Genomic DNA, 20,548 nt, shown 5'->3' with positions numbered 1-20,548 from the left:
GACAATACAGGCAGAAAATATTTTCAGTAATCATAATTTGGTGGTGGTAGTGGTTCTAGGATCACTATTATGAAACTTCTGTATATATAATACAATTATCAGAATGGTGCTATTTTTAGAGAGAAGCTAGAAACTGTGATGGATTTGGGGCATCTGAAGGATATACTAAGATGGCTGGCAAAGTCCTATTGCGTGACCTGGGTGATTTCTACAAAGGTGTTCATCTTATTTTAGTAAGCTATTCAAATGCCTATCTCCTAAAAGTAATTATAAATCCAAAGTATTAACTAAAGAAATATTTAATATAATTTGTGGTTAATGGCACAGTCACTTTGAAAAACAGCTTGGCAGTTCCTCAAAAAGTCAAATGTATAGTTACCATGGATGGATGGATGGTGTGTATGGATTCAACCCATGACTCTTGTGTCTCCTGCATTGGCAGGTGGATTCTTTACCACTGGAACCAGCTGGGAGTCCCATAGTTACCATATGATACAGCAATACCACTCCTAGGTAATGAAAACATGTCCATACAAAAACCTACACATGAAAGTTCATAGCAGTTTTATTCTTAATAGCCAAAAAGTAGAAAAAAACTAAAAATCCATCAACTGATGAGTAGACAGATAAAACATGGGATATCTATATAACACAGGGTTATTCAGCAACAAAAAGGAATGAGGTACTGGTACATGCTACAACATGCATGACCCTTGAAAATTTATGCTAAGTGAAAGAAGCCAGCCACAAAATAACACATGGTATATGATACCATTTATATGAAATAGACTGTTGGTTGCTTAGGTCTGAGGAGAGGTGTGAGGGAGGTGAGGAGTAACAACTAACAGGTATGGTGTTTCTTTTAGGGGAGAGAAGATGTTCTAAAATTAGAACCCTGAGGATATACTAAAAAACTGAACTGCATACTTTCGTTTTTAAAATATTTATTTATTTACTTATTTTTGGTTGTGCTGCGCACTGGCTTTCTCCAGTTCCATGCACAGGAAACGGTGGTGGCTTCTCTCACTGTGGATCATCGGCTCTAGGGTGCACAGGCTTCAGTCATTGCCTCTTGCTCACTCTGGAGTGTGGGCTCAGTAGCTGGAGCAGATGGACTTAACTGCCCCATGCATACTGAGTCTTCCTGGACCAGGGATCGAACAAGGTCCCCCGCATTAGCAGGCAGATTCTTAACTACTGGACCACCAGGGATGTCCTAAATTGTATACTTTAAATGGGTGAATTGTATGGTATGTCAATTATATCTTAGTAAAGCTCCTAAAAACAGTTTGTGACTGATATGTTTACAATAAGGGTTCATCAAACCACAAGTGAGTTATTTTCTGGTTTACATGAATTTTCTTCCTATTTGTCTTCCCCTTCTTGGTATCTGTGAGTATCTTGTTCTCCTTACCCTACTTTTAGAATGTGATTCTCATTCCTTTTCTTTTATATTCCATACTCAAAGCCTAGAAAATATGGTACATGTCCGATGACTTCAAAGACAATTTACATAGTAATACCCTCCAAAGCTCTCTAGCACAAATCTTTTTCCTGCTCTCTATCCCCATATATCCAACTGCCTATTAGATATATCAATTTCAAAATTCCAATGTATCCTAAATGGGACACGTATAAAAAATCCAACTTTCTATGGAAGCACTATTCCTCTAACTGCCCTCTCAATGGATTCTGTCTATAAATGGTACCAACTTTCAAACAGATATTCAGAACAGAAACCTGGGAATCAGCCAAGACTCTTCTTGATTGCTACACATATTCAATTGGTCTTTCAGTTCATTCTACTTATTATATATCTTTTTCAAAAGCATATTCCTCATTAGCTTCAGTCAGTTCAGTTCAGTTGCTCAGTCGTGTCCGACTCTTTGCAACCCCATGAATCACAGCACGCCAGGCCTCCCTGTCCATCACCAACTCCCAGAGTTCACTCAAACTCATGTCCATCGAGTCGGTGATGCCATCCAGCCATCTCATTCTCTGTCCCCTTCTCCTCCTGCCTGCTTACCAACTTCTATATCCCTATCAAATGCAAATATTCAACATTTCCCCCAATCAATGCTAGAGTTTGTGTACAAGTCTCCGTCATACTATTCTTGCCCCCTTTCAGTCCATCCTCTAATTTAAACCAGGATGATCTAAAATCTACATTTCTGATCATCTTAGTTTCTTATTCATAATTCTTCAATGATCTCCTTTAGTCTATAGGATAAAACATAAACTCAACAAGACAAATCCTCAGGGCACTCACTTTCCTTTTGCAAATCACCTTTTCCCCACGGTGGACAATGTTGGCAAAAAAATAAATCAAGGTGCCCTGGATGGATGGATTTATGATATAAAGTCAGTTATACCCTCTCAGGATTTTGAGTCCTGATTCAAATTACGCAGAGATAGAAAAAAATGTATTGGCACTCACTCTGACAGACAGTTGAGTAGTTCCTGCTGCCTAGAATTCTGCAGCTGCCCCAATCCTATTTCCAAGCCTAGTTCCCAGCTTTCCCGTCAATACTATGAGCCAGTCATCTTTCCAATAAATCCTTTTTGCTTACATTAGCCCAGTTAGTTCTTTTGCTTATGACCAAAAAACCCTAACAGAGGCATGGACCCTATTTCCCAGACTTACCTCTCACCATTACACCCTATATGTTTTTCTCTCTTATAATAGTGAACTCCATGTAGTTTTCTTAGCCAAAATGCACCCTTCCCCTAGCTCTTATGAAGCCCTTTGACACACAACACAATTGCAAGGGCAAGTGCTATCTCCTATCCAAGGCTACTCTGCCTCCTCCAACCCAAACCCCACCATCAATTCACTGGTATACCTTAAACATAACTATTATTTCAATTATAATATTCTCCTACTAGACTCTAGGTTCTTTGGGAGTAGGGACTGTGCCTTTATCTCTGATTCCCCAACACCAGCCCAGTGCCTGGCTCCAAAACGAATGCACAAATGAAGCCTACTATGTGAGACACTGCATAGAGGAAGCTTTACATCAATGGTTCAGTGTTATCTCCTTTTTAAAGGCAAGTATGAGTACATGCTATTCATACATGTAATATCTTCATTTTATTTCTTTTAAGTTCTTCTCCTCAGAAAGAAGAATTAAGCATGAATTTCCTTTCCTCTATCAAGATTTTGCTATTTTATTGGCTTCTTAAAAAGCAAACTATGGATGGCATCCCAACAAGTTACACAATAATGAAGAGAATTTCTTTCCTTTTTCTCCCTCATTCCTGGAACTTGTCATTTTGGCTCTTCCTAAGGAATGTTTTCTTTAGAATGTGTTTCCATTACAAAGCTTTTATTTAGCCATCAGGTGGCTTTCAAAGTTATAAACAGTAATGCTCTTTGGGGAATTTGAGAACTCCAGAATGTGGAAGTATCTCCTACGAACCAGAGAGGCAATGGAGAGATCAGCAGCATTGGGCTTAAGTTACTGGCTCTTCTGGTTTGCGTTACAATTAAATGCCTTTTATCCATTGTTCTATATGTACCAGTTTACACTCTAGTTGGGGAAAATAAAATATTGAAAGCATTGGGACTTTCCTCATTGTCCAGTGGTTAGGACTCCGTGCTTTTACTGCCGGGGCCTGGGTTCAATCCCTGGTCAGGGAACTAAGAAAGATCCCAGAGCTGTGCAGTGTGGCAAAAAAATAATCTTAAATGGCAAGAATACACAGAAGAACTCTACCAGAAAGATCTTAATGACCCGGATAACCACGATGGCAGTGCCAAAAAATGTTCAAACTATTGCACAACTGCACTCATTTCACATGATAGCAAAGTAATGCTCAAAACTCTTCAAGCTAGTCTTCAACAGTGTGTGAACCAAGAACTTTCAGATGTACAAGCTAGATTTAGGAAAGGTAGAGGAACCAGAGATCAAATTGCCAACATCTGCTGGATTATAGAAAAAGCTAGAGAATTCTAGAAAAAAAAAAACATCTGCTTCATTGACTACACTAAAGCCTTTGACTGTGTAGATCACAACAAGACATGGGAATACCAGAACACCTTACCTGCCTCCTGAGAAACCTGTATGCAGGTCAAGAAGCAACAGTTAGAACCAGACATGGAACAATGGACTGTTCCATACTGGGAAAGGAGTATGTCAAGGCTATATATCGTCACCCTGTTTATTTAACTTATATGCAGAGTACATCATGCGAAATGCCATGCTGGATGAAGCACAAGTTGGAATCAATACTGCCAGGAGAAATATCAATAACTTCAGATATGCAGATGACACCACCCTTATATGGCAGAAAGCGAAGAGGAATTATAGAGCTTCTTGATGAAGGTGAAAGAGGAGAGTGAAAAAGCTTGATTAAAATTCAACACTCAAAAATTAAGATCATGGCATCTGGTCCCATCACTTCATGGCAAATAGACAGGGAAACAATGGGAACAGTGAAAGACTTTATTTTCTTGGTAAAAGGTAAGGCCACTCTTACACTCTTACACTTCTGTCTGTGGAGTGTGTTTCTCGCTAAATAAATCCACTTCTTACCTATCACTCTGTCTCTCACTGAATTCTTTCTGTGATGAGACATAAAGAACCTGAGCTTCATTAAGTCCTGAGACCAGGTGTGTGATCTCAATTAAAAGAGTGGGTTCAAATCCCAATCTGAGTTGCTTGACTTCATGGCCATATAAGTTTTGGAATCATCCTGTCAATTTCTATGGGGCTTCCCAGGTGGCGCTGGTGATAAAAAAATCCACCTGCCAGTGCAAGAGGTACAAGACACGAGTGTTCTATCCCTGGGTTGGGAAGATTCCCTGGAAGAGGAAATGGCAATCCATTCCAGTATTTCTTGCCTGGAAAATTCCATGGACAGAGAAGCCTGGCAGGCTACAGTCCATATGGTCACAAAGAGTCAGACATGACTGAGTGCATCAATTTCTATATAAAGCCTGCTTGGATTTTGACTGTGATTGTAATAAATCTATGGATTTGTAATAAATAAATAAATCTATTAGAATTTCAGAATAATTTACATCTTAACAGTGCTGAGCCTTCAGTGGTATTTTCCATTTATTTATGTCTTCTTTAATTTCTCTCAGAAATATCTTGTAGTTTTCAATACACGTCTTGCATATGTTTTATTAAACCTGTCTTTAAAGGTATGATGTTAATATACATGATTGTAAATGGTATTTTTTTAAATTTCAGTTACTAATTAACCATTGCTAGTATTATTTTTTATACTCACACTTTTTTTATATTGGCAGTGTACCCTGTAATATTGCTAAATTCACTTATGGATTCTAGTAGCATTTTGTACATTTCTTAGGATTTTATGTTCACATGATCATGTCTTGCAAAAATAAATTTTACCTTTAAAATTTATAATCTATAAGCTTTTTCTTGCCTTATTCTACTAGTTAGTATTTACGGTACAATTTTAAATTGAAATAGTGAAAGCAGATATCCTTTCTTGTTCTCCATTATATGGGGACTACATTCAGACTTTCATCATTGTAAGTGTGATGTTAGTTTTCCCCCCCAATTTTAAAATACATGCTAAAGCATATATAAAAGTTACCATCTCATTCATTTTTATATGTACTGTTCACTGGTATTAAGCACATTCATATTGTTGTGCAACCATCACAACCATCAATCTCCATAAATCTTTTCAACTTACAAAACTGAAACTCTATAGCCTTTAAATAATAACTTCTCATTTCTTCCTTCCCCCAGCCCCAGAAACCACCATTCTACTTCCTGTCACTATCATTTTGATTACTCTAGACACTTCATAGTTACTTTTTGTGACTGGATTATTTCATTGACCATAATGTTCTCAAGTTTTATCCACGTCATAGAACACTGCAGAATTTCCTTCCCTTTTAAGGCTGAATTATTTTTCATAATATGTATATACCACATTTTGCTTATCCATTCATCTATTGATGAACACTTTTGCCTATGTTCATAATGCTGCTATGAACATGCGAAACAAATCTCTCTTCAAGACTCTGTTTTCAGTTCTTTTGGGTATACATCCAGAAGTGAAATTGCTGGATGATATGGTAATTATGTTTTTAACTTTTGAGCAACCACCATGCTATTTTCTACAGTAGCCGCATTTTTATACCCCCATCAGTGGCGTACAAGAGTTCCAATTTGTCCACAACCTTGCAAACACTTACGTTCTGTTTTTTCATAGTAGCCATCCTAATGGGTGTGAGATGGTATCTCACTGTAGTTCTGATTTGGATTTCTCTAATGATTAGTGATGCTGAGCATTTTTTCATGTACCTGTTGGCATTTTGTATGTCTTCTTTGGAGGAATGTCTATTCAAGCCTGTTGTCCGTTTTTAAATCATTTTTGTTGTTGTTGAATTTTAGGATATTTTGGCTTTGATTCCCTTATCAGATACATGATATATATATATACAACTACATACTATATATATATAAAACTATGCACGGGGGGAAACCTAAGTATAAACACTGATATTAACAAAAATATTACCTGCTTTTTCAGTGTGGTGAGAGAAATGAATATAGTTTTTCTTCAGTTCAGTTCAGTCACTCATTCATGTCTGACTTTTTGCAATGCCATGGACTGCAGCACGCCAGGCTTCCCTGTCCATCACCAACTCCTGGAGCTTGCTCAAACTCATGTCCATTGAGCCACTGATGCCATCTGACTAAATTTAGGGGAAACTAAATTTTTTCTTAGTTTCCTATTTTCCAAATTCTATTTAACAGCACATTAATTTTAAAATGAAACACTCTTAAAATGTTGGTTGTAAAAAAATAATAAAATGTTGGTTGTTAGGATTATAAAATGGAAAAATAATCGATATAAAAACACAATAAATGTATTTATGGTATGGTTATGACTGTGTGTGTGTAGAGATAGACAGAGAATGAGAGAAAAAATTGAAAGAAAAGTGCCAAAATGTTAGGAAGGGTTGTTTAATATGGGATGATTGTTGAGTACTTTTCTCTTTATTTTCTAATTTTTCTGTAAGGTGTTTATTGATGTTACCTTTATAATAAATGCATTTTTATAAGTATACAAGGATAATCATCCTCAGATCCCCAAGTTTGCACTGGGTCTTATCTTGGCTTTCTGCTGAGACTTGCCTCACGTCAAAACAACGATAGGCCTATATATAGAGCACTAAAATTCTATTGTGTAATATTAGGATTTACCAAGCCCATAGGCAGATCCCAGGCAAAGCTGCTGCAATGATTTTTCACACCATAGTTGAAAGAACATTGAAAGGACCAAGAAGCAAGAAACATTGTTTCTATTCTCAGAGCAGGATTCTTCTTCAGGGAACTCATTCAACTGTTTCCTAATTCCTAAGCCAAAAGGATAGATTGCTCGTGAGACTCTCTACCTGCATATCATATACAGAAAGGTCAGTTCAGAAAGGTGAGATCTGAGTAGGACAGATGTAGAAACTTGGTGCAGAATGAAGCAAGACTCCAAGAGAGTTTGGGAATGCAGGCAGTATGGTTTATGAACTCTCACCTAGAAAAATACAGAGTAAGAACTCAACGAGTTGGGTCAAGAACCAAAGATTTCCCAAAATTCTGAGCAAACTTTAGACATCTGAGTAATGGCACAGAGCATTAACAACAGGGCTTGAGTCACCCAAGTATTTTTATACATTCTAGGGTGGGGGGGGCTTCCCTGGTGGCTCAGAGGTTAAAGCGTCTGCCTCCAATGCGGGAGACCTGGGTTCGATCTCTGGGTTGGGAAGATCCCCTGGAGAAGGAAACGGTAACCCACTCCAGTATTCTTGCCTGGAGAATCCCATGGACGGAGAAGCCTGGTAGGCTACAGTCCACAGGGTCGCATAGAGTCGGACACGACTGAGCGACGGAATGGAACGGATCCAGGAAAGGACAGTTTCATGGTAGGATCTGATCACATGGAATTTAAGTAAGGACTCCAGGCTAGAATGAAGAAATGTACAGAGAAAAATGCAGTTCCAGTTATAAAAGTGTTTCACTAAGAAAATACTACGCTGAAACCCAAAAGTTTCCTTTAGTTCTGGGAGTCAAAGTACCTCTCAAAATAGCACTGTCCAATAGAACTTGTTGAAATGATGGAAATGTTCTGTATTTGTGATATTCAATACAGCTACCCAAGTAGCTCCAGGTTATATGGAACTATTGAGTAGCAAGTAGGAGCCACTGGGTTTATGGAAACATACAGCAAGTACAACTGAATTTTTAATTTTATTTCATTTAATCAATTTAATTTTAAATGTAAATAGCCACATACAGCTAGTGGCTACCATATTGAGCAGTACAGCAAAGGTCCAACAGAATCCTGTTGTTCTTTACATTCACAGAACATAAAGAAAAACTTCTTTTTTTAGATATGAAGAACATTACATTTTTCTTTCTAGCCTGTATACAAACATGTATAAATGTTGTGTGTGGTATGGTTCCATAAGGTGCTAAATCAGTTCTACATATTTCACAGATATCCATGTCCTTCCCAGAGTAAACCTAGATTAACCACTTTCTGGGATCACCCTGAAAATGCATTCATCCAAGATGAACCAGAAATCACCTTTGCTCCAAATGAGCTTCTAAACTATGGACAAAGTGAGACACAGCACCCACAGGGCTGAGCTGACAGCTCTTAGGCCTAACTTCATCTTAAGCTCAGATCAGATCTGGGCTCTGGGGTTTGGAAGGCACAGCTGGACGTTCTTTCAGTGGTACTCACGACAGAATCAATGAGCACAGACAAGGATGTTCCTAACTGAAGACTGTCTCTAAGTTTTCCCTGAGTGCAATAAATAATAGAGGCCTGTATAATAGTCAAATTACCAAATTTCTAGGGAATTCCCTGGTGAACCAGTGGTTAGGGCTAGGTACTTTCATTGTTGGTGCCCAGATTCGATCCCTGGTCGAGGAACTAGAATTCTACAAGCTGTGTAGTGTGGACAAAAAAAAAACACATACAGATTTCTACCCCAGATTCAGAAATGCAGAAACATTCCAATTTACTCCTACCATGACACAATGAAGAAAAGTGAGAGATAACCTAGTGACAAAACAGGTTTATTGCTTATTATACACAAAAGAATGCGAGTTGAAAGTATTCAATATAAAAAGACTCAGGACAACTTGCCTTCTTTTCACCCTAAGAAAGCATACCATCTCCAGGCAAACAGAGTGCAATCAAACCTAAAGTCTACATCATAGACATACTTTAAAGAAGCCCCTACTTTTTAGGAAAAAGGATAAAATTGTCTAAAAGTAAATGAAATGAAAAGAAACTAGAACTGTTATACTGATTCCTGTAGTAACATTAACTATTGTTTGTCTATAACATAAGACAGACTGAAAATTTAAATTAAAAAATAAAGTTGGATTTTTCAGCTTTCTTGAAGTATACCTGATAAATGTACTTATTAGTATTTTAAAAAGGAAAAAAGTTCTGATAAACTTGTTGGGTATCATTTTTTTTTTAACTTCTGGCTAAGAGTTTTACCAACCCCCTTCAAACCAAAAAATACAACCAAAAAATTTAAAGTATAGGTTCTTCCAGACACTAAGTCCAAAATTTTTCCCTTCTTCAAATCTTTTAAACCCAAATTATGAGAAATAATTTAGTCTGGCCACAGGGAACATTTCTACAGAGTGACATAATCAGAAAATCTACTTCTTCCATTATTTAACTTATTCATTCCCATCCTAATCAAATTCCAGGAATACAGAAAGTAAGAGGATTTAATTTTCCCTAAAGACTGTGACTGAGGCAAAACTGAATTTACAACATGAGAAACTTAAGCACTGAGGAAGACCCTGATGACAGAGGAAATAAGCCACCTTCATGGCCTCAAAAACAAATTGTAGATCTCTAAGGCAGATTGGGAGAATCTGGATTTAACCAGGAATCAGTCTTTTCCAAAGCTGAGCAAGGAGGAAGTGTGGGAAACACAGCTTTTCTAAAAGGATGAAAAATGTCACTGGGAGACACTCTGGTTTCCTGAGGAAGGGAAGGAGACGCTGAAACATCTTGTTTTGTACTTTTTAGATCTTCCTTGTTTCCCCCCATCAATAACTGTTCTATCTCCTCTTTCAAAGATAAACTTGTCTGAAACTCTTCTTTTCGAGTTATTCTCTGGTCTTTAACCCCCTCTGACTCAGGGTAATTTAGGTTGTAACTGGAATTCTCGCCGGCATCTTCCTTTGTAGGAGGTAGAGGCTCTACCGTGGTTTGTTTACTCTTAGATTCTTCTTTCAGTAAATTTACATCCTCATGAGATGTAATATTTGGGGCTTTATCTTGTGTAGAATTTTTATAAAGTAAGAAACCTCGTACTTTTCCCTCTTTCCCTGCTGTCTCTGTCACTGATTTCTTTGGATGTAGTACTGTCCTTATTAGGAGTCCCTGCGCATTTACTCTATATTCTTTTGCCGCTCGCTCTCTGCGCTGCTTCTGAAAGTCCTGGAGTTGAAGCAGTTCCTCCGGGAGCTCCATACATGTAGGCTAAGAAAAGAAAATGAACACAAGTCTACTATAACTAAAGTTCTAAATATAGTCCTTAAATAAAATCACTTCTACTAAACAGTATTTGGCAAGCAAGCATCTATTCAAATGTGTTCTTATGGCACCCTCTAGTGTCTTCAACTATAGTAGTACTATTTTTTGAGTAATTTAAATATGTTGAATCCAGTTTTGTATGTTGTGCATGTGTGTACGCATAAAGGTTATACAAAAAAAGTAAGGGTCCATTCCAATCTTGCCCCAACTGCCTTAGCAGGTACACCCTGTAAAAAGCACCTTCTTGTGAGCCTCCCAGAGACAGCCTTTGCATATTTGATTTCTTACTAAAAATCTTTTCATTGGATTATATTTTTCAATTTTTATTATCCTCCAACTTTTTATTTTGATAATTCTAAAAATATTTTATACAAATGGCAATATTTTTTCCATCTTGATTTTTCCAACTAAAGAAATCTGTTTTAAGAGATTTTTCCATGTTGGCAATTTTAATGGCTGTATGGATATACCATAATTTGTTTAACCAAACCGTTATGGATGGATATTTGGGTTGTTTCCAGTATCTTGTCATTACATAAATGCTACAATAAAGGATATATTAAGAAAATGTGCTCTCTGTTATGAGGTAAATAATTTTTCCCAGGTTGCTTGCTCTTTGATTTTGTTCACAGTATTTTCACTATACAAAATTTTTGAAGTCAAAAATTTATCTTTTTTGAATTCTGAGTATTTCTGTTGCATAGAAAAGCATTCTCTCATACAATTCAATAGCAAAAAAATAAATAATCTAATTTAAAAGTGAACAAAGGACTTGAATAGATAATTTTCCAAAGAAGATATTTAGATGGTCAATAGGTACATGAAAAGGTGCTCAATATCACTATTCACCAGGGAAATGCAAATCAAAACCACAATGAGATATTATTAACACTTCTTAAGATGCCTATTATCAAAAATACAGAAAACAAGTATTGGTGAGAATGTGGAACAAAGGGAACTCTCATACACTGTTGAGAGGACTGCAAACTGGCACAACTACTATCGGAAACAGTATGGAGGTTCCTCAAAAAATTAAAAATAGAACTATTATATGGTCCAGCAATCCTATGTCTGGGTACATATTTGAAGGATTATGAAAACAGGATCGCAAAGAGACAGGTACATTCATTGTTCAATGTGTCATTATTAACAATAGTCAAGATATGTAAACAACCTGTGTCTATCAACAGACAAATGAATAAAGATGTGGTGTATATATACACACACAATAGAATATTATTCAGTCATTAAAAAGAAGGAAGTCCTGCCATTTGGAATAATATATTTGAACCTGGAGGGTTATGCTAAGTGAAATAAGACTGAGAGGTAAAGACAAATGATGCATGGAATCACTGCTAGATGAAATCTTAAAAAAAAAAAAGCACCAAACATGTTACTTCATAAAAACAGAAAATAGAATGGTGGTTCCCAGGGGCTGAAGGAAAGGGAAATGGGAAGATGTAAGTCAGAGGGTAAAAACTTTCAGTTTTAAGAATAAGTTCTGGGGATCTAATCTACACTATGGTTACTATAGTTAATACTTGAAAGTTGCTGAGAGTATATCTTAAGCATTCTCAGCACACACATAGAGAAAAGTAGCCATGAGGTGATAGATGTGTTAATTATCTTAATGTTGGTAATGATTCTACAATGTATGTCATATCATAATGATGTACACTTTCAGTTCAGTTCAGTCCCTCAGTTGTGTCCAACTCTTTCCGACCCCATAGACTGTAGTACACCAGGCCTCCCTGTCCATCACCAACTCCCAGAGTTTACTCAAACTCATGTCCATTGAGTCAGTGATGTCATCCAACCATCTCATCCTCTGTCATGCCCTTCTCTTCCTGCCTTCAATCTTTCCCAGCATCAGAGTCTTTTCAAATGAGTCAGTTCTTCGCCATCAGGTGGCCAAAGTATTGGAGTTTCAACATCAGTCCTTCCAATGAATATTTAGGATTGATTTCCTTTAGGATGCACTGGTTGGATCTCCTTGTAGTCCAAGGGACTCTCAAGAGTCTTCTCCAACACCACAGTTCAAAAGCATCAATTCTTCGGTGCTCAGCTTTTTTTATAGTCCAACTCTCACATCCATATATGACTACTGGAAAAACCATAGCTTTGACTAGACGGACCTTGGTTGGCAAAGTAATGTCTCTGCTTTTTAATATGCTATCTAGGCTGGTCATAACTTTCCTTCCAAGGAGCAAGCGTCTTTTAATTTCATGGCTGCAGTCACCATCTGCAGTGATTTTGGAGCCCAAAAAAATAAAGTCTGACGCTGTTTCCACTGTTTCCCCACCTATTTGCCATGAAGTGAGGGGACTGGGTGCCATGATCTTAGTTTTCTGAATGTTGAGTTTTAAGCCAACTTTTTCACTCTTCTCTTTCACTTTCATCAAGAGGCTTTTTAGGTCTTCACCTTCTGCCATAATGGTGGTGTCATCTGCATATAAAGTTATTGATATTTCTCCTGGCAATCTTGATTCCAGCTTGTGCTTCATCTAGCCCAGGGTTCCTCATGATGTACTCTGCATATAAGTTAAATAAGCAGGGCGACAATATACAGCCTTAACGTACTCCTTTTCATATTTGAAACCAGTCTGTTGTTCCATGTCCAGTTCTAATTGTTGCTTCCTGACCTGCATACACGTTTCTCAAGAGTCAGGTCAGGTGGTCTGGTATTCCTTCAGAGGAAATACTCTTTCAGAATTTTCCAGTTTGTGGTGATCCACACAAAAGCTTTGGCAAAGTCAATAAAGCAGAAATAGATGTTTTTTCTGGAACTCTTTTGCTTTTTCAATGATCCAGCAGATGTTGGCAATTTGATCTCTGGCTCCTCTACCTTCTCTAATACCAGCTTGAACATCTGGAAGTTCACGGTTCACGTATTGCTGAAGCCTGGCTTGGAGAATTTTGAGCATGACTTTACTAGCGTGTGAGATGAGTGCAATTGTGCGGTAGTTTGAGCATTCTTTGGCATTGCCTTTCTATGGGACTGGAATGAAAACTGACCTTTTCCAGTCCTGTGGCCACTGCTGAGTTTCCCAAATTTGCTGGCATATTGAGTATAGCACTTTCACAGCATCATCTTTCATGATTTGAAATAGCTCAATTGAAATTCCATCACCTCCATTAGCTTTGTTCGTAGTGATGCTTCCTAAGGCCCACTTGACTTCACATTCCAGGATGTCTGGCTTTGGGTGAGTGATCACACCATCGTGATTATCTGGGTCATGAAGATCTTTTCTGTATAGTTCTTCTGTGTATTCTTGCCACCTCTTCTTAATATCTTCTGCTTCTGTTAGGTCCCTACCATTTCTGTCCTTTTTTGAGCCCATCTTTGCATGAAATGTTCCCTTGGTATCTCTAATTTTCTTGAATAGACCTTTCCTATTAATAAAATAGACCTCTTTCCTATTCTATTGTTTTCCTCTATTTCTTTGCACTAATCACTGAGGAAGGCTTTCTTATCTCTCCTTGCTATTCTTTAGAACTCTGCATTCAAATGGGTATATCTTTCCTTTTCTCCTTTGCTTTTCACTTCTCTTCTTTTCACAGCTATTTGTGTAAGGCCTCCTCAGACAGCCATTTTGATTTTTTACATTTTTTTTCTTGAGGATGGTCTTGATCCCTGTCTTCTGCACAATGTCACGAACCTCCATCCATAGTTCTTCAGGCACTCTATCAGACCTAATCCCTTGAATCTATTTGTCAGTTCCACTGTATAATCATAAGGGATTTGATTTAGGTCATACCTGAATGGTCTAGTGGTTTTCCCTACTTTCTTTAATGTAAGTCTGAATTTGGCAATAAGGAGTTCATGATCTGAGCCATAGTCAGCTCCTGGTCTTGTTTTTGCTGACTGTATAGAGTTTCTCCATCTTTGGCTGCAAAGAATATACTTAATCTGATTTCGGTATTGCCCATCTGGTGATGTCCATGTGTAGAATCTTCTCTTGAGTTGTTAGAAGTGGGTGTTTGCTATGACCAGCGCAGTCTCTTGGCAAAACTCTATTAGCCTTTGTCCTGCTTCATTCTCTACTCCAAGGCCATATTTGTCTGTTACTCCAGGTGTTTCTTGACTTCCTACTCTTGCATTCCAGTCCCCTACAATGAAAAGGACATCTTTTTTGGGTGTTAGTTCTAGAAGGTCTTGTAGGTCTTCATATAATCATTCAACTTCGGTTTCTTCAGCATTACAGGTTGGGGCATAGACTTAGATTACCATGATATTGAGTGGTTTGCCTTGGAAACGAACAGAGATCATTCTGTTGTTTTTGAGATGCATCTAAGTACTGCATTTCGCACTCTTTCATTGACTTTAAGTATACATAATTTTGTCAACTCTTCCTCGATAAAGTTGGCAAAGACATTTTCCTACTGTGAGATAATTTTCTTTTAATCTTTTTTGCCAGTAATTTCATAATTCCATTTTTTATATAAATACTTGATCCATGGGATTTCGGATAAGGCAATGGCAAGCCACTCCAGAACTCTTGCCTGGAAAATCCCATGGACGGAGGAGTCTGGTAGGCTGCAGTCCATGGGGTCGCGAAGAGTCGGACACAACTGAGCGCCTTCACTTTCACTTTTCACTTTCACGCATTGGAGAAGGAAATGGCAACCCACTCCTGTGTTCTTGCCTGGAGAACCCCAGGGACGGGAGAACCTGGTAGGCTGCCGTCTATGGGGTTGCACAGAGTTGGACACGACTGAAGCGACTTAGCAGCAGCAGAAGCAAAAGATGTAACACTACAACTCTGATTCTCCTCCTTCCACAATGGTTAGTCAATTGTCTAAAGCCATTTACTAAATAATCTTTTTCTCACTGATTGGAAACTCTACCTTTATCCCAATCATTACTGATATATATGAAATCTATGTCGGGGTTCTCTCCTCTCTTCCACTGATTTGCCTATACATGTTATCACTGACATTTAACGTGGACATATAATATGTTTTAATATCTGACAGGACTACTCTTCTTTATGTTTATTTATCCCTATAAACATTATAATCACAGTTTATCAAAATAATTACAGTTTTAATATCTTTCCTATAATAAAGTTAAATTTAAAAGTTAATTCAGGAATAACTGATAGGCAAAAATACTTAATGTCCCCACACATTTAAATCCTCTTTTACACCATTCGGTAATACTTAAACATTTTCTTCATCTCTATATAATCTATTTTTTATTACAATTATAAATGAATGTTTTTCTCCCATTATCTTCTCTAGCTGTATAAATGGGTATAGGAAAGCTATTAATTTTATGTTATATTTGTACCCTTTACCAAATTGCCTTTTTGTTTGTGGCAGTCTTTTCCAGTCGATTCTCTTTAGTATTCGAACGTATCATGAGCAAGTCATAATTCCTGTTCCTCTTGTTCTATTTTTATAGTTCATTTTTTTTTCCTAATCCCACTGGCTAATAGCTTCAGAAACTACTAAAGTAGTGGTTATAGTCACCAATTTTGCATTTTTCTTGATATTAATGTTCCCAATCAAATATTATATAATCTTCTTGCTTGAGATATGTTTTATCATGTTAAAGTATCTATTCCAACTTTAATCAACAATGTACATAGAAAATTATCAAATTTTTTCAGCAATAACAGTGAGAGTAAAATATTAAAAAGATAAAAAACTGTCCTTTACAGTGATAAACGAAAAACATTAAAATTCTCCAATCAAACTAACTATACAAGGACTTCTATGTTGTTCTTTTCTTGCTAAATAGTGAGAGCAAAATACATAAAAATTACAAAATAACCTTCTCAGCATTTATGAGATAATCATAAGACATTCTTGGCCCTAGTAAAACAGAGAATTTAATATAGTCACTCAGTCATGTCCGACTCTTTGCGACCCCATGGACTGTAGCCTGCCAGGCTTCTCTGTCCATGGGGATTCTCCAGGCAAGAATACTGCAATGGGTTGCCATGCGTTCCTCCAGAGGATCTTCCCAACTCAGGTATCAAACCCAGGTCTTCTGCATTGCAAGCAGATTCTTTACCATTTGAGCCACCGGGGAAGCCCATAATATTTTCTATCAATTACTAAATATTATGAACATAATATTAAACCATGCTTATAACTAAAATCCAGAGACACATTAATAGAATAGAAAAGTATAGGGGTTTCCACGGTGGCTCAGTGGTAAAGAATCCACCTGCCAATGCAGAAGACATGAGTTCGATCCCTGATCCAGGAAGATTCCACATGTGGCAGAGTAACTAGGCCTGTGCACTACTCTTATTGAGGCTTTGCTCTAGAGCTCAGGAACCCACAACTACTGAGCCCATGTGCCATAACTACTGAAGCTCACGTACACTAAAACCTGTGTTCTGCAACAATAAAAGCCACAACAAGAAGTCCAGATGCCACAATGAAGAGTAGCCCTTGTTCTCCCCAACTAGAGAAAAGCCTGTGCAGCAACAAAGATCCAGGACAGCCAAAATAAAATAAATAAATATTTGTAAAAATAAAAAAGTGTAATACATCGAATGGAGTTTGTATAAAAAATGCTATTATTTTATTTAGGACTTTGTATCAATATTCCTAAATAAGAATGGTTTAAAGCAGCAGCCTGTGAACTTTTTATGTAAGGAGTCAAATAGAAAATACTTCAAGCTTTGTAAGCCACAAACATGGCTTCTGCACACTTTTCTTTTTAACAATCCTTTAAGACTCTACAAATCATTTTTAGTTTGTGAACTGTGTAAAAATGGGCAAGATTTGGCCTTAATGCAATAGTCTATCAACAATATAAGTTTTCTTATATTGTGTTGGGTTCATAAAAATACTAATGAAATATTAAATTTACCCTTTCTTTGAAAGATATATTTACTGTAAATATAATTTAATATTGTCAAAAAGTTTTTATAATATTTAACAAAGGAGTTAGGACTTCCAGCACATACTTTTAGTTTTTATTGAAATGCACGTCACCAGTTGTATCATATGAAATAAGTGTCAGTGATCATTAAAAATATATATATATACATATATATATATATATGGTAAAAAAAAAAAAGTGCTCAAGTAGCTGCATTAAGCCCTTCAAGAATATTTATCATCAAGTCTGCTGAAAAAAATCTGGTGCAGCTGTGAAGAGTGGTTATCAGTGTGACCCCCCCCCATGAGAAAGCAGAAGTCTTGAAAACAAAGCCACAGAGTGGTACCTACCTCCATGCCTCCCAGTCGGTCTGCAGACCCTTCTCGGTAGGTGTTTAGGTATCCGTCCACCAGGGTAGTTAGGTCAGACATCATTTCATCCAAGAGTACCAAGCGAAGGGGGAGCAAGTAGGTAGCTTCCAAAGCCAAAATTTTCAGCAAAGAAGGTGAAACAGGTCGTGTGAACCACAGTTCTGGGTTTTCCTAGAGATATCAAAACAATTTTCTCAGAATCTTAAAAAAACTTTAAAGAATGGTTTATTTAAGTGTTGCTTAACTTAAATCACCATTACTGTCATTTTCTTCAGTTATTACCTTCTACTTTCACACTATGGGTAGCCTTCTGAGAATATACACACATACACAAACATACTGTGTGTATACATTTGAGTGTGAGTATGTCATGGGGGAAAGCTGAGGGGGAGGGAAGGAGGGAAGAAGGTGGATAGGGGGAGAGAGAGGGCTTGAGAGAGAGAGAGATCAGGGCTTCTCACGCAAAACTGGAAGCAGCAGGACTGATTATATGGCCAAAACTGCAGCCAACATGATTATGACTTAAGTTTACATGCAAGGCTATTAGAAGCTGAAGAAAATCTATCTAATTTTGGGAGAAGTAATTGGCATGATTTTTGTTCCAGTGCCTTAATCCAAATTCCCAATAAAATCCCCTCTTATCCAACTTGAAAATTTATTTTAAAGTACTTTAACCAACAAATCTGGATGCTGGTTTTTTCCCACTTGAGACCACAAACTGCTTCCATTTGAAACAACTAAGATTTTGGCAATGTCCATATGCTTTTCATAGAAGCTGTCATTTTTCTATATAATATGCTAATAATCCCACTCACAAAACACTTGAAAATATTAATGTCATATGAGACATACTTTAATACTCACTCGAATCCATTTTTGTCTCACTTCCAGAAAGGAGAGATGTTTAGGGGCTATTTTAAGGTGTCGGATTAAACTCTCCTGTAAAGTACTAACGCAGTTTGGAAGAAAGCCTCCTGTTTCCACGGAAAACTGAAGGACATCTGCTACCTGTGGTATTCAAAAAGAATAAACAGACCAATCCATAGACTATATTACAGACAGCTATCTCATGACAAATATATTTGGAGAAATATCTTTAAATACCATTTTTCTCAAGGACCCATGTGACAGACAATGCCATCAGAATGTTAGGTTAACTTATTCTGAGAAATTAGAAAAGAAAAAGGACCATGCAACTTTAATGTGTCCCTATTTTCTCTTCCACTTCTTTTATTTGCCTGCGTAATGGTTATTTATTACTCTTTGGTGCCTTCAATGAATGGGGAAAGGAAGATAAAATTAAAGGATCACTTCTACTTATTAGCAACTCTGGTAAAGTTTTGGTAAGGAAAGCTAATAAAATTAAGAATTATAACCATTATTTATCTGTCTGTGGTATGCTAAATAATGGCCCTTGAAGATATCTACATCCTAATTTCTGGACCTGTGAATATTACCATTAATGGCAAAATGGACTTTGTATCTGTCAAGGATACTGAGATAGGGAGATGAACTTGAATTATCTGGGTGGGCCCTAAACATAATCACAAATGTTCTTATAAGATGAGTCAGAGGGAGATTTTATTACAGTCAGAGGAGAAGGTGATGTGATGATGAAAGAAGAGATTTGAGTGATATACTTTGAAGATGGAAGGAGTCACAAGCCAAAGTACAGGTGAAAGCTGAAAAGGCAAGGAAACAGATTGTTCTCTCAGAGCCTCCAGAAGAAACCAGCCCTGAGGACACCTTGACTTTCACCTGGTGAAAATGATTTCAGATGTCTGACCTCCAGAACTGTAGGAGAGTAAATTTATGTTTTAAGCCACAAAGTTTATGGTGATTGTTACAATAGCAACAGAAAACTAATACACTGTGTTAAAGGAAAACAAACTGAAATAATTCTGAATTCCTGCTTCTTGCACTATGAAAATATGAAAAGAAAAATATGGAAAGACATGCCAGGGACTTCCCTGGTGGTCCAGTGGTTAAGACTTTGCCTTCCAATGCAGGGGATGAGGGTTTAATCCCCGGTTGGGGAACTAAGATCCCACATGCCTCATGACCAAAAAAAAAAAAAAACAACAAACCCCAAACAGAAAATAGAAGCAATACTGTAACAAATTCAGTAAAGACTTTTAAAAATAATAATAAAAGACATGACAATGTCTTCATTAGACAACATATATGCGCTCTAATCAAGAAGCTGAATGACCTCAAGGGAATGATAAGCAATTCTTTTATATTCTGGAGTTAGCAAAGAAGCAATCTCTATACAGTGAATGCTCTTGAAAGAAGACCCACAGGTCCTCTGGCACAAACTTTATTATAAGCAGATACATATAGAGCAAACTTCAACCACATACAATAACATAAAGTTGAACTTCTAGGAATTTCTCTTTAAAGGTTTATATATTCAAGATCTTCCTTTCATGGCATTAATCTAAAAGATTAGAAGAACTTAAAGAATACATAATGAAAATTAGTAGTTTTATGGCTCTCACAGACAAACCAGAAACCCAGATCAGCTCTAAATCTAGTATCAATTCAGTTCAGTTCAGTTCAGTTGCTCAGTCGTGTCCGACTCTTTGCAACCCCATGAATCACAGCATGCTAGGCCTCTTTCTCCATCACCAACTCCCGGAGTTCACTCAAACTCATGTCCATCGAGTCGGTGATGCCATCCAGCCATCTCATTCTCTGTCGTCCCCTTCTCCTCCCGCCCCCAATCCCTCCCAGCATCAGAGTCTTTTCCAGTGAGTCAACTCTTCGCATG

The 20,548-nt window shown here is 37.3% G+C and overlaps 1 protein-coding gene across 2 annotated transcripts in view; it reads right to left on the bottom strand.

Moving 5' to 3' along the window:
* Positions 1–8,450: 8,450 nt before the first annotated feature.
* Positions 8,451–20,548, bottom strand: part of EXD1 (exonuclease 3'-5' domain containing 1) — a 47,674-nt gene continuing 35,576 nt past the window's right edge. For both annotated transcript variants that reach the window (XM_055436915.2, XM_055436918.2), the window contains 3 exons: positions 18,640–18,783; positions 17,755–17,946; positions 8,451–10,506 (listed from right to left, as the gene is read on the bottom strand). In XM_055436915.2, coding sequence (XP_055292890.2) covers positions 9,874–10,506; positions 17,755–17,946; positions 18,640–18,783 — 969 coding nt within the window. In that variant the 3' untranslated portion in view covers positions 8,451–9,873. The remainder of the gene's footprint in view (positions 10,507–17,754; positions 17,947–18,639; positions 18,784–20,548) is intronic.

This window comes from Moschus berezovskii, chromosome 9, assembly GCF_049115385.1.
Source record: "Moschus berezovskii isolate FMDL1 chromosome 9, NW_MosBer_1.0, whole genome shotgun sequence".
NCBI classification, from domain to species: Eukaryota; Metazoa; Chordata; class Mammalia; order Artiodactyla; family Moschidae; genus Moschus; species Moschus berezovskii.
Note: the sequence above shows the minus strand (reverse complement) of the source record. Positions and strands in the feature narration are given on the sequence as shown.